The sequence below is a fragment of the Aplidium turbinatum genome, chromosome 15, assembly GCF_918807975.1.
Source record: "Aplidium turbinatum chromosome 15, kaAplTurb1.1, whole genome shotgun sequence".
Taxonomy (NCBI): domain Eukaryota; kingdom Metazoa; phylum Chordata; class Ascidiacea; order Aplousobranchia; family Polyclinidae; genus Aplidium; species Aplidium turbinatum.
In genome coordinates this window covers 5,155,744-5,169,963 of record NC_137486.1, presented here as the reverse complement: position 1 = coordinate 5,169,963, position 14,220 = coordinate 5,155,744, and the positions used below count along the sequence as shown (strand labels likewise).

The following is a 14,220-nucleotide window of genomic DNA, read 5'->3' as shown; positions in this document are numbered from 1 at the left end:
TTGTAACACGCTGTGAAGTAGAGGACTTTCTTCATCCGTTGTTGTAGATTGGAGGAGCAACCACAGACCCAAGCGAGCTCCGGTCTAACTGGGTAAAGGAGTGGGTTGGAAAGCACCAGGTTACCCCAATACCAGTAGAACAAACCAATAACGACGAAGATACAGGTTTGTATCTTATTACATCAATATGTTGCAGCTAGTTTTACGTGGCATATTGTGTTTTTTACAGCTATGTTCATTCAGCGATTCACTTTTTTATGTTTGCAGACTTTATATCAATATGAGAAGACTGATTTTTGGGCTATCTTATAATTTCACTGTACGCTTATAAAAGAACAGCTTTTTGTCGCTTAATTTGTTCACGCTAGATTTCATGATTTTTATTTCAAAATACAAAGTTATCATGAATTAATTGCGCTTTTCCTTGATGTCTTAGGTTTTAAAGAACACGTCTATTGACAAAATATCTTTATTTCTTGTTGTGTATATTCCAGAGATAAATTGCAGCAGTTGTAAATGAAGTGCTCAATGAAGCAAGCACAGCCAAAACACGCACACCCAAATTGATACGGACAAGTTTTGCGCTACCTAAGGTTTCATATACAGTTGATAACTATCATCAGGCGCGGAACTATCTACTTTATTTGAATAACTTTTGAGCCTGATGATTGTTATCTGCTGTGTGTAAAACCTTAGGTAGCGACGTAGCGTAGAACTTGTCTGTGGCAATTTTTGTTGTAATTATTATTGTAAATACATTATGTTACAACGTGCTGTATCTCTAATTGTATCCCAGTCAGTTCAACTACTTAAATATTTGTACTTAGTTGTACTTTAAAATTAAAACGCCGAATAGCTTATGACCAAGTGATTGTTCCGTGCGAAAATAAATTTTTCAGTTTTCCTTCCCTGTGTGAACATCCATACTGTCAATGCAGTGGTGAATTTGCTTCAATCAACAATTTTTTTCATCGCACAGACACCATGAGCCGATCAGGTTCTGATGGGCAACGCATCAGAAGGTCACTACCGGCCATCCCTCTGTCGGCCGTGAAAGCTGCACAAAGAGCTGTGCAAGACCAGAAACATACAAACGAGTAAGTCCAATTTTCCTCTTCAGTTATTGACCTTAGCCCGGTACTGAATAAACATCATCCGAATTCGGCCTGTTCTTACCGGTGGTAAAATGGCCTTTTTCCTGCAGCGATTTTTAAATTCTATAAATTATCGTGGTATATTAGTCTAAGTGGCAAACGACATATTTTTTTGGAGAGGGGAAAATTGATAAATCGATAATTGCAAGTGCAATGTTCGCCTGTATTGATTGTTTTATGTGGTATGACTGATATAATGATACTGCGCGAACTTGTGCCCCAACCTATCACAGGTATGCGTCACTCCTGTCATGACTCGACGGGAAATCGAGCGGGGGCGGACACTCTCCTTCTATCCGGGTTTTTTATAATAACTGAGGATTATGCAATGTACTCAGAAAGCATTTCACATTAAGTTTAAGGTTTAAATCTACTTCAATGTCTGCTCCAGTGCATTTCTTATTCAAGTCGTTACTGCTGAAAGCAGTGCATTATGTTTATACAAAGAGCTGTACGATTTCTTTATTTTTCAGAACTTCTGAAAGTGAGGATAACTTTCAAATAGAAAAACGGTGGCACAGTTCATCAAAGAAGCGCCATATAGCAGAAAAGATAAATGAACAACACAACCTGATAGGTTGCGCTATTGAGCAAGACGTACAGAATCACCCTGCTACACAAAAACGTACTAGTTTTGAGATGAGCAATCCACAGATGGCGATGACTCTTCAGGCACTTCAAGAACAATTTCATCACCGGCCAAAGGAAAATGAACCTACCACGAATGACAAAAATAAGATGGAAAATAGGAGTCGTAAAAGCGAGGGAGATATTTATGCGTCTCGGCAGAGACACTCCATCCCTAATCAGTCATCATCAAGAAAATCTTTTCATAACCCTTCTCTTTCAACCAATAAGCGACCTGTATCCTCCAGTAGATCAGCGTCGTCTTCTTGTGACTTTTCTCCTGATCCTCCTCTCATCCGATCAAGTAGCTTCATCAAGACGGAACCGAGCGGAGTTGTACCTGTGTCTCAAGTCCCGGATGTGACAGAGCCTGCTCGTCTCTTCCGATCTAACAGTTTCATCAAGGACTCTCCTGGTTTGCCAAAAGAGCTTATTCCTCGCATCTCATCGGAGATTACCTTATCTTCCGCAGAAGCGGATGATTTCAACGAAGATTCTCATCCTAAAATAAACTCTAGAAAGGTTTGTGATGACACAATCAATTCAATATATTATCTCATTTAGCAAAATCGTTCGTGTTTTTTATCGATTCGACGTTTGTAGACATCTTAGACACGTCAATGTATTTTTCAATAACCAGCCTAAGCCGGGAGTCGAATCAGGTTTGTATGATTGGAGAGCGAGCGCCTTATCTGCTGCGCCATCCCACCACCTTCAAAACAGATCCAAAGCTGTTAAATGCTTAAGTGTACATTTTTACAGCAATGTAGTGGCAATAACAATGTGTAATGTAAAGGGTACTACGTGATTATTTTAAATTTATACTTTGTTGTGATGTTTTAAGAACTCAACATTTAATGCCATTTTTTAATGGTAACATCTAACAAAATGTCCACAAAGTTACGCCCGAATGACAGTTCTCCCACCACAATATAACAAGAAGCATACATTTTTAGGGAGTTTCGAAAAACTTGTCGCAAAAGTCTGCAGACAAATCACACCCTGCTAACCTTACAAGTAAGTATACTATCGATAATCCACCTCGCCTCCACAACCACCAAGCTGCCGGCAGCCGTTCGAAACCGCGTAAGACAAAGGAGAATCGCTTGGATGAACCTGTCCTAAGTAACAACAACTCTGCCACTTCAAAGTTAAATAAAGAATCACCAAAAGTAAGCGAAAGAGTTGGTTTTACTTTATTTTTAGTTGAATGTTTACTTTGTCAAAGCTCAAGACTGTAAAGCGGAGCAATAATACAGAATTGAATATTGATTGAAGTTGTCAAAAAAAAACGACAAAGAAACACATTAAGCTTTACAGTCTTTTTGAAACTTTATTTAGGAAACTTGACTGTGTACTATAGTAGGCTATAAAAGTTACAGTTGTAATGCAGCTTTCATGAAGTTGTTACGTTTTAACGCGTTTAGCCAATTTCAAATCGTACCTTAATCATGCAACGTTTCAAAATACTTTTCTCACTGCACTAATATAAATATATTTTAGCTCCCCAGTTCAGATTTGTCTTCGGACAACGACCGCAGTACATCTGCAAGTGACAAGCGCTCAAAGAAAGGCAGGCCTCACACTACCGATGTCCATTCTGATGCAGAGTCCCTGCCTTTGAAACTAACAAGGACGACTGTCTTGCGCCAACATAAGGCAAAAGAAACCGAGAAATACAGGTAGATGTTGTAATATGCAAATTTGCCATCAAACACTTGCTATTGCAACTTTAATACGTTTGATGTGGAAAGCAAACGTTTATCACATGTTGTACTGTGCTAACGGTACACGAACCCAATGCTTGGACAAGGATCAGGCCAGATCACAAGAACGGCGTGTCTAACGTAAATGTGTCTGGTCAGTGGTCATACTTTAAAAGTTTCTGAAAAAAAAGTTTCTTTAAAAGCATCTTTAGGTGTAAATTGTTAATAGCTTTGAACCACTGCAAGTTACATTCTATTTGGGTTGAACTAAGCTTTTCGGTGGTACGTTTGTGTTATTTTGTCTAATGACGTCACAATGTTGCCAGATGACACCCAACTATAAATGTATTCTTCCACAGACTAAAGAGAGCCGCTTCAGCCTCACCAATCACAACAATGTCACTTCCCAAAGAACTGCCACAAAAGAACAAATGTGAGTGGACTTTCATTCAATTATCAAAATCGGTCACTTTTTACATTGATTCAGCGTCTGAAGACGTTGAATCAATGTAAAAATGACGGATTTTGCTGTCTGGGCTCTGTTTGCGTTGATTTTCAGTCGTTGATTTGTCGTTTATTGGGTCAAAATTATCTTAATTTTGCACTGGCTACTATTTGTTCTTGGTATACACTGAGGCTTGCTTGTTAGCGACTACCTAGGGTTTGTTCCGTACCTATAGATATCATTTAATCTTTATAATTTAAATATAACTCAGTTACTACTTTCATCTCAGTTACTACTTTTCATACTACATCATCAGATGATCCCCAGTAAGGGTGAAACAGGTTGTGGAGTGTATTAGAAAACAGTCACTGAATTTGATGTAATTTACTTTACTTGGCTTTTTTGTTTGGCATTGAGCACTTTTTGTAGTATTAGTAGAATTTATTGTTTAATTTAATTACAATGTGATATTATCTGCATAATTCGCACTGCTTTCTTATTTTATCGAGTATTTGTGCAGTGACAAGGAGGAAGAGCTTGGAGAGGTTGGATGCATTGTCCAAGCCTCTTTCCCGTCGAATGCCACGCGGGATAGATGCAGAGCCATCTGACGTTGAAATTTATTCGAAACCTCCACGAAGAAAGGTTCGTTCATAACGGCCTTTACAATTTGTGATCAAAGATTTCTGATATCTCGCAGTACATCTGAAATATATCTGATGCTAATAACATACATAATATGTCAACACAAAATCAATTTGGTAAGGAAGGGATGCTTGGTCAGTTGCAATGTTGTTAATGAAGCCTGGTAGGCCAACGCAGCTTTTTGTCGCTTCAACTTTTGTAGGGTTGACAATATGTGGTGGGATTTGTGGTTTTGGTAAATAATTTACTTCCATTTCAGAAGCTCCGTTTTTGTTGTTATATGCGAACATGTCTTTCAAATAACCTCAGTTTCTCACATTGCCAACAGAATTGTCAGCACTTTCGAAAATCAATCTTCAATGAAAGGACCATTCTTTTAGACTCTAATTGAGGATTCAACCTATGAAGCATGCACACTTGACTTGTGCTCTTGTTCCTTGCCATATGATCTCTACATATTTCAGCAGTTTACATTTTACTGTTTAATGCTTGCTTCCGTTTATTAGTCGGCAGGTTACATCAACTCATCACTACGCTCAAGCCGCGACAGCAAATCATCGGAGAGCGAAACTCGGACCAGCCGGAAATTAAGTGCAGATTTCCCGCGAAGAAACCTACACGGACTTCGAGATATTAAAAGGTATTTTTTAAATTTCCGTGCTAAGTTTCATTAACATTTAGATTGTAAAAGATTTTGTTTACCATAAATATCTCGATAGGTAACCACCCGGCTTTGCTTAGGAATAAATAGCAAAATTAAAGCAACTTTGGTCTACAGTATAATGGTTTTCATGTTTTTCTTATCCCGTGGACCCCTTTAACTGCCGTTTAAAGCTCAAATTACCCCTTAGAACTTTGTAAAAAGCTCTTACACTTCAGTATGCGAAGAAAATAATCTAACCTCTTTACAAAGATAGGCTTTTTAGCCTATAAATCAGTATACCTCAATTAAAGAATATGGCATTCAAAACATAAAAACAGTATAGGAATTATAACTTGGTTAACTCTTTGCCACACTAGGATTGGAATCGCACATCAATCACCACAATCCTGTGTATGATGTTTAATCAAATAAATTTCTCGCGTAAGAATCTGCTTTCCAGCTACCAAAAGATTGATTCAACGTCTAACAATGTCGACGTTTGCTAGCTGGGTTTGAGTTCTCAAGGTTCTTTGACGGTTCTGATAACTTGTAGTTTACGTCCCTGTTAAGTAAGCTACTGCGCACTAACTCGGTAAAGAAGTGCCACCATATTGAATGTGAGGGTGGTGAAGTAAAGACGGCAGGCCATGTAATCAGGCCTGCCATCTTCACTTCACCACCGTCTTCATTTCACCACTAGCCTGTTTGCTGTACATGGTGGTGGCATGGCGAAGCGGAAGGCGCTCGTTTTCCAATCATGCAATCCTGGTTCGACTCCTGGCTTAAGCTGGTTGTTGAAAAACACCGCGCACTTCTACCCAGGGTGTAATAAATTTAGTAAGGGTAGTTGCTAAAGGAAAGGCGGCCGAGAGAAAGGAACTGGCCACCCTACTCTCGTTAATGCTGAAGGCTTCGTATACTGTAAAGAGAACCTTATCGTCTCATCCCCCGATGCTTGGATTCAAGTATGGGACCCACCCTTACCCCGCTGTACAGACCACCTCATGAAATAGAAGGCCTCGTCTCCATTGACCATAACACCACCAGGTAGTGGCAAACTGACCCGTGCCTTAGCTAGTATTTAACGACAATCCGAAAGAAGAAAACTTATACCGATCTGTGACATTTTTTTGGTATGCGGGATTGACTGTATGCGTATTTCATGACATTTTGTATCAATTTTTATTCTGAAATTAAACGATATCTAACTAAATTGCGTTTCTCATCTTCGCCACATTAATTTTCCCAATCTCTAAGGCCACAAACAGCTCATGGCCAAACCTTAACCTCACCACATGACAATCACCATGGTTACGGATCCATGGATTGCATGACCACGTCAGGATCAGACGACGATGGAGAGGTTGACCAAAACAACAACGACAAGGCTGAAGACAAGACGTTCACTCATAACAGGTAGTGTTTGCATGCTAACTTATTGTTTGAACCAAGTTTTAATCGGTCTTTGAAAGGAAGATACCGGCATAGAAAATCTTTCGCTTTTTTATGTTGTTTAACGTAACGGGTTAAACAGAAAGTTCAAGATAATTCCCCCCCCCCCTCAACTGCTGGCTTGAACTTAATTGCAGTGTTTTGATATGAGATTGGTTGTGAGTGTGTGTTGTCTCTCTTTCTTTCTCCTAGGTTTGGTGGCAAATTAACAACAGTGATTTCCAAGCACTGCTTTTTCGATGCACATTTCAAACCTTTTGTTTTTAGTCATCTTTTTGTTGGTGCCAGATGTGTGCGTACTATGCCGTTCTCTACATGTTCGCCCCAGCAAGGAAAAATAAAATTAAATTGTCACTTTGATTTCGCTATATTTCTGAAAGTAGATCTGAGCATTTGTTTTTGTGGATGCCACTAAGGCGCACAGCTTCTCTTATGTCACGTTTGCCTGTTACAATGCGGCAACAATTTAGCAAGTTCTAAAACCATGTTACGACTCCAGGTCGCCACCTGACGGAGAGATGAGCAAGGAAATAGCTCGACTGAGCCACGATCTTCCAAGTGATATTCAGCTTCCTGCTACTAAGTCTGCAGAAGGCAACTGCTCTTCGCTGAGCGCTGTGACTGGTAGCGGACCATCGGAAATTGAAAGTCAAGCCTGCTGGAAAACTGCTCTCGATTCTTCGCCGAAAGCCCAGCCTCGAAAAACATGGCATAGCGGAAGGAACGCCTTAGACGGGTTGATGTTGTCTAATGTTTGTGCTTTATCGTCTCGAATTTCTTCAGTTGCAGACCTTGTTGCAGGAAAAATTTCAGTTTTGCACGGTGGCTCTGCACATGTCAGTTTGTCCAAGTCGCATGTGCCTCTGTTACAGCAGACAGCTACACAAGAAATGGCCGCCATTGTTAATAATTTGCGACGGGTTGAAATGCAGTTACTCCGAGCAGACAAGATTCTGGACCCAGATTGTAAACTACGCGATTTAATATGTGATTGAACTACACTGTGTGATTGAACTACACTGTGTTAATATCTTTGATGTATTGTATTTAATTGCATGCACTGTTGTTACCTAAAACAACTTTTCATATTTTTTCGCTCAGTGTTACCCATCCCCGGACAGCAAATCAACCCTTTTTTGCATTGATTCAACGTAAATGTAAAATCAATGTAAAAAACGCTTAATTTACTGTCTGGATCCTTACCAAGGTGCCACAATCAGACCGTCTTTGCAGAAGCTGAGTTCAATAATCTTGCATATTTTGAGATAATTTTTCCTTTTCATTTGTTTTTTTGTAAACTTCCTAATTGATAAGCATTTTGTGCAAGGCATGCAATTCGCCTTTTTTCAGTGTGCCACCCAGCTCACAAATCAGTCCTTTTTGAGTGTGCAGACGTTGAATCGATGCAATAGAAGGACAGACTTCTTGATGTGTAGGTATTTGTGAACTCCGCTATTCACCGATTCCTGTCTTGTATGGAAATGACGTCACTGCTTTTTCCCTATGCGTCATTTTACATGTTTTTAGTAGTTTCTCTCTCATTAGCTTCGTCTGGCGTCCATAGCTCTCTTCCTTTACCTCTTGCTTTATTTGATTTTTTCTTTCCCAGTTTGCAAATTAGTCGTTTTTTACATTGAATCATCATTGAATCAATGTAAAAAACGACTGATTTGCTCTCTGGGTTGTTGCAAACCTTCGCAGTTTGTGTCAGCACCCGCCTTTCCCCCGTTCAAACTTCTCCAAATATGCTTGTATCACAGCTAAACCTTCTTTCAGGTAGCGTGCTTTTGAATGACACTTAATTGTGTGGTTTCTAACTGGGATTAGTTGGGAAAGCTTTTCGACGTAAGTCTAATTTTCAAAATTTATCTGTTTGCACTGGTTTGATGTTTAACTGTGTTGGTGTCAAAGTACAAACTTATCTTTTTGAAATAAAGTGCCTTTTTGATACCTTCGCATTTCTATGCCTAACCTACTTGATAAATTTCATTTGCAAAGTAAATCACATTGCAATTTTTCGTTATAAAATTGTTACTTGACTGCGCGAGTCGAGATGTGTCTTTTATGTTTGCTTCAATACATTTTTTGTTTCAACTTATTCAGACTTATTCATGAAAATGTTTCTCAGCTGACAAAATCTTTCCTGTTCAAGTTTGTTTATTTATGGCAACACATTTTAAACGACCTGTTTAAGCCGATTAAGCGAGGGTTTCGTGGCTCAGACGAAGGTTATTCTATAGATTGAGTTTCGCTTTTAGAAGCATGACCGTTGTTTACTCCACAAATGGACTTTTTTAGCCTGCAACATTGGCTAAAACAGGTCGTTAGTATCTACAGCACATTGTGAAGTTCAACGATCATGCTGCTAAAAGCGGAACTCAATTAATCGCTTATAATATTAATCTAACGTCACTGATGGGGAAACAACGAAATGACCACAAATTTTCAGCAAATTACGTAATGAAAAACACTATGAAAACGTTTAATTGATTTAAAACGAACGAATTTTGCTAGCTTTGCAATTCCCAACACATGTGGATTTTGTTCCCTGTTTTGCTTCACTTGTTGACGAACGAGGAAAGGTTAAGTCAAGTAACGCTGGCTCAACTCTTGGGATGAGCATTGAGCAACGTACCTCACGCGGACTGCAGCTTTGCGCTCAAATACATCTAGTAGAGAGATTTATTTACACAAGCGAAATCTTCGCTCTGTTAGTTGGGCAAGGCATTCTAGGCATTATTTGGTGCATTCTAGTTGGGCAAAAAAGATAAATTGGCCTAAATTTACATACTGTATACGACGGCTAGCAAGCCATTCGGAGTTCGGACATTATTGTTTTTGTGCAATTTCCTGTGATATCAGTGAAGTGTTGTACCATACATATTTTGCATTTTTTGTCCTAAAATGTCCGAATCTTTCAGGATTACCTGGCAACTCTGGCCAGCTAATTGAACTGAAATACTGTATCTAACTTTGATCCTCATTTAATCACAAGAAAGCTAACCTACAACACTGTGATTAACATTTATCGCAATTTTGGATGTTACAGAATCTTATGGTAGAGCGGTTAAACCTTTAATACAATTGCAATCATTTTCCTATCCTGAAGTAAGTATGATCAAGCTGCACAGACAATAGAGCTTTGACAATTCTATTGTAGCTGCGGCTTTATACATTAAAGGTGCGTCTACACGAGAAAGTGTTCTTGCTTAGAAATTCTTACATTGCCATTATTTTGAACTAGTGGCGGATTCAGAACGTAATTTATGGGTGGGCCTAGTAAATATTTTGGTGTGCCTTCGCCAATAATGCTACGGCGAACCAGCATACAAAACTTAGTGTTACCGAATATCTCTTACCAGTAGCGTAGCCAGGAATTTTAAAAGGGGGGGGTTTTGACGACCCAGCGGCGGGGGGTCTAGGGGACCTCCCCCAGAAAATTTTGAAAAATTACTTTGAATTTGGTGCATTCTGAGAGCATTTTCAACAAAAATGTGGTTACGAATATTCCTGTAAAATGGTGGTGTCTGGTGGCATAGCAAAAGGATAAGATCATGTTTTCTTCGGCATTTTTCGGAAATAAAGCTAAGTTTCTATGTTTTCTTGTTGCTAATTCCTGGCTGAGATGTTTGGTATTGGCAAAACTTGCTCTTTTGATGCAATTAGGCAATTATTTTTAGACTGAAAGCATCATTCTCAATATCGTGACGTCACACGCGTGCCAAAGGGGGGTTGTAACCCCCAAACCCCCCCCCCCCCCCCTTGGCTACGCCACTGTCTCTTACAAATGCTGTGAAATAGTGATGCCACAGACAATTCAGTGCCACTTGGTTGTTCTAGTGTTAAACATTAATATGTTTTTTTTTCATGAATCTGATTTTGGGTGGGCCCACTGTCAATCTGGGTGGGCCTGTACCAACCAGGCCCACCCGGTAGATCCGCCCCTGTTTTGAACATGTAGACTGGATGAAATAAACGCAGAGAAACTTGCAATTTCATCATCTCGTATTTGTCTGCATTCTGTATAGTTTCTCGACTTGCTGAAAGCAGTGCGCAATGCCTTCCTAACAAACTAGACACAACAGAAGAAAAGCGGCAACACAGACTCGTAGCTTCAACCGCAGCGACGTCCGTGTTTCAATCAGTGCTTCCACTTTCAAATTTTCAATTTCCCTAAATTTAGTGTACAGTTTGCTTAAACTTCCCTAAATCAAACCTTGAAATTCCCTAAAAATTTCCCTAAAATAAAAGAACAAACATGTGTTGAAAAAAGCATAAAAAAACCAGGGGTCTATATGTAGCGACAGATAAAAAAAACAACGAATGATAGATACACATGAGAATTTGATAAGCACACAAAAAATGAAACAACAAAAGAATCTCGCTCAATCAACAGAAATTTTTAAAATTATCCAATTGTTTCGGGATCTGCTACTGCCACAATTATGCATTTACAATATACACAATTACAAACCAGCCAACATTTTGTTCTGAGTTCTCTTGCTTCTTCATACTGTGTGAGCCATTTAATATCAATTCATTGATATTACAGAGAGAAAACTTTAATTTGTCTGTTGCGAGAGTAGTACGGTACAATTATATACAATATGAATAAGATAGCACCATCTAGATACCACAACAGACAGGAAGCAACAAAAAAAATCAGTCATTGAGTCAGCTTCCCTGTTTTTAATGTGACAAATGTCAAGCATCGGCAAATTACGTTTTGTTTATTTGCTAGTTTCCCTTTTGTTACTTTGCTGTTCACTACATGTTTGTGCCAGCAATGAAAAATAAAATTGAAAAGAAATTAAAAATATAACAAGTTTTCTAAACTTCTTATTTTAAGGGCATTTTTAAAAATGAATTTTGATGTCAGAGAAGACTCCACCAAATAAAAAGTTACAACAAAATACAAGTGATACTTAAACAAACACGTTTTTAAAAATGGGCTGCCTAAAACACAATTTGAACTTTTGAAGGCACTTCGCAGCAGCCAGCTTCGATAAATTCTATACCGTAGCGAATCAGTGCAAGGCCATTTAAATTTTCAACTTTGTTGACTCCTGGCCTGAAAATTTCCTGCGAAATTCCAGTGTTTCAAAATAAAATTGAAAAACCTAAATTTAAAGCTTTTTTTTTAAATTACCAGCCAAATTCTAATTTATAAAAAAAAATGATTTCGTTTTGTAAAATTTAAATTTCCCTAAATATATCCCTAAAACAAGCAATTCCCTAAAAATTTCCCTACAGCCAAAAATTTACTTCAAATTTCCCTAATTTAGGGAAATTTCCCTAAAAGTGGAAACACTGGTTTCAATAAACTAAGATATTTCACAATCTTGCAACCCAAAAGTTCGTGCGCTGAGATGCTTCAATTGAAAGCGATTACAATAAGTTAACTGCGTCTTTGACTTGATTCTCAAAAACCAAATCTCTTCATTCATGTGTTCTTGCAAATACACCAAATAATTTTATAGGTATTGCTTTCTCTCTTAGAAAGTAATTGATAAATAGTAATTTGCTGCGATTGTGTTTTTAATGCTAATGATAACAATTAATTTTATTTACCTGTACTTGAATAAAAAAACTGAGCAACTACTCAGAACGAGTTTCCCTCCTCCCGGTCAACCAAGGCCGACTAAGAACACTCATCAAGGAGTGAACCTCCCCGGAGGAAGATTCAACCAAGCTTCATGCTCAGAGGAAAACCCTTCGTCTCGTCATCGTAGTTGAGATTTTGTCAACTTTGAGTGACGTTGTCAAGATGCACACTATAGAAATAATCCCTAAAAGTATGATCTTGTTTTCCAAGGCACGAAAAACGTTAGTATACTACAAAATAGTTCTAAGGTTTGTGGTAGCATAACAACATTTTCATTTAGTGTTGCCAGATTACAAATAATGCCAATCCACAGGAAAAGACAAACATCTTGGTTTCTACTTATTGTGTGGGGTCTTTGTAATAAAACAATTGGCTATTTTTAATCTTTGATTCTTGCTAAAACAAAATTCACAGTAGATTATGACTTCCTCTTGTTCTGTGGTCTGTCCAAGCTAACTTTATTTTCAGTTCAGTTTGTTTTTATTTCTGGCCATTACATACATGCTAAACATGCCTTGGAGTAAGTTTTTTTCCATCTTTAATGAAATCCATCATCATCATACGTTCAGTCGTTTACGACTCTCGGTCACTCTATACGTCATCACGTAATGAAATCCGGACACCATTTATTCCAAAACGCCTTCGATAAATAAAGTCAACAAAAAACAATGATGTGTCAATCACTGATATACATCCTGTAATTCAAATGTAAAAATTTCCAGCATTGTCACTAACATTTACTTGAGATTCGTAGCGGTGGGTGTTCAGGCTTCTGCTGGTACGTGACTAATACTTCTAAAATATATTTCTTCTATTTCTACAATCTTTTTTGTGCTTCTATTAGCCCTATTGGTTAATTTTTTTACCCCCAAAATATAGTTATTCAAAATGGTGATACCAATAAATGACAATCAGACGATGTTCAAAACTACCAAAACGCCTTGTGGTAGTTTAAAGGCTATTTTAATTTTTTGAGTTTCTATTGTTCGGTCCAAAACTATCGTTTGTAGCTATTGCAGGGGTGTGCAAACTTTTTTCTAGGAGGAACAGATTGGTTACCACGGAAGTGTCCGACGGCCAACAATCAGTCCCGTTAGCTCAGTGGTTACGCGCCCGGCTCAAGATCACGCGGCACTGGTTCGACTCTCGGAGTGTGCGCCTGAGCAACGCATATCAGGACTGTTCTCCATTCAGCGGCATCTAGTGAATAAAATAATTTCCCGGCAACAACACTTCAAACAGGTTTGTGGTCAACAAGTCTGTGGCTGAGCTGTTGGTGTCGTTGCCCTAAGGGTGTGGAGGAAGTTGGAGTAGAAGCTTTCGCACTCCTTATCCCAGCATGGCATGTAGTTCTTTCGTCGGCCGCGGGGGATGGAGTGTTTTGCCGCGCTGATGTTATTGCATCGCAAAAGTTCTGGTAGGCTTCTTCCACGTTGTTGGTGTGTGGGGATGAGAGATACTGTGTGGCTTCGTTGATGAGGAGGCTATAGTAGTAGCCTACTCCCAGTTAGCCATTCTGAAGAGGCTTGCTCAGGACAGGCATTGGGAGCGTTGGAGCCGTGATGAGCGAGGGTCGATGTTGGGACCGGGGGAACTTCTCTAGCACACGTCTGTCGGGTTGGCAATTATCGGGGTCATCACTTGCGAAAGCCAGATCGGGGTTTGTACCAGTGTTCCAGCGTCCGGAGAAGAAGCTCGCTGCACCCTTGGGATCGTGCAATAGGATGATGTTATTATTATTAGCTGATCATGAGGCCAGGCTTTCTGCGTCGGTGCTGCTGGTGTTGTAGCCCCAGTCAACGTGGTGGCAATTAAAATCGCCAGCATAAAGGCTGGGTTAGGGGAACAATGGGATGGCTGCTGGTGTTAAGCATGAGGGTGGTGGCTTATAGACATTGATGATGTGGTAGCCTGATATGTCTATGCATAGCTATTCTATCTCC

General features: G+C 39.2%; 1 protein-coding gene and 1 non-coding gene across 2 annotated transcripts in view; one reads left to right on the top strand and one right to left on the bottom strand.

Moving 5' to 3' along the window:
* Positions 1 to 10,078, top strand: part of LOC145784715 (uncharacterized) — a 41,183-nt gene extending 31,105 nt beyond the window's left edge. Inside the window, exons 11-20 of the mRNA XM_082596571.1 lie at positions 48 to 165; positions 980 to 1,097; positions 1,628 to 2,303; positions 2,738 to 2,953; positions 3,285 to 3,463; positions 3,847 to 3,920; positions 4,453 to 4,577; positions 5,084 to 5,217; positions 6,478 to 6,636; positions 7,172 to 10,078. Coding sequence (XP_082452697.1) covers positions 48 to 165; positions 980 to 1,097; positions 1,628 to 2,303; positions 2,738 to 2,953; positions 3,285 to 3,463; positions 3,847 to 3,920; positions 4,453 to 4,577; positions 5,084 to 5,217; positions 6,478 to 6,636; positions 7,172 to 7,667 — 2,295 coding nt within the window. The 3' untranslated portion in view covers positions 7,668 to 10,078. The remainder of the gene's footprint in view (positions 1 to 47; positions 166 to 979; positions 1,098 to 1,627; positions 2,304 to 2,737; positions 2,954 to 3,284; positions 3,464 to 3,846; positions 3,921 to 4,452; positions 4,578 to 5,083; positions 5,218 to 6,477; positions 6,637 to 7,171) is intronic.
* A 2,191-nt stretch (positions 10,079 to 12,269) lies between these two features.
* Positions 12,270 to 12,477, bottom strand: LOC145784904 (small nucleolar RNA U3). Its single transcript, XR_014291072.1, has one exon. It is a non-coding gene; the product is annotated as a small nucleolar RNA U3 (small nucleolar RNA).
* Positions 12,478 to 14,220: the final 1,743 nt, after the last annotated feature.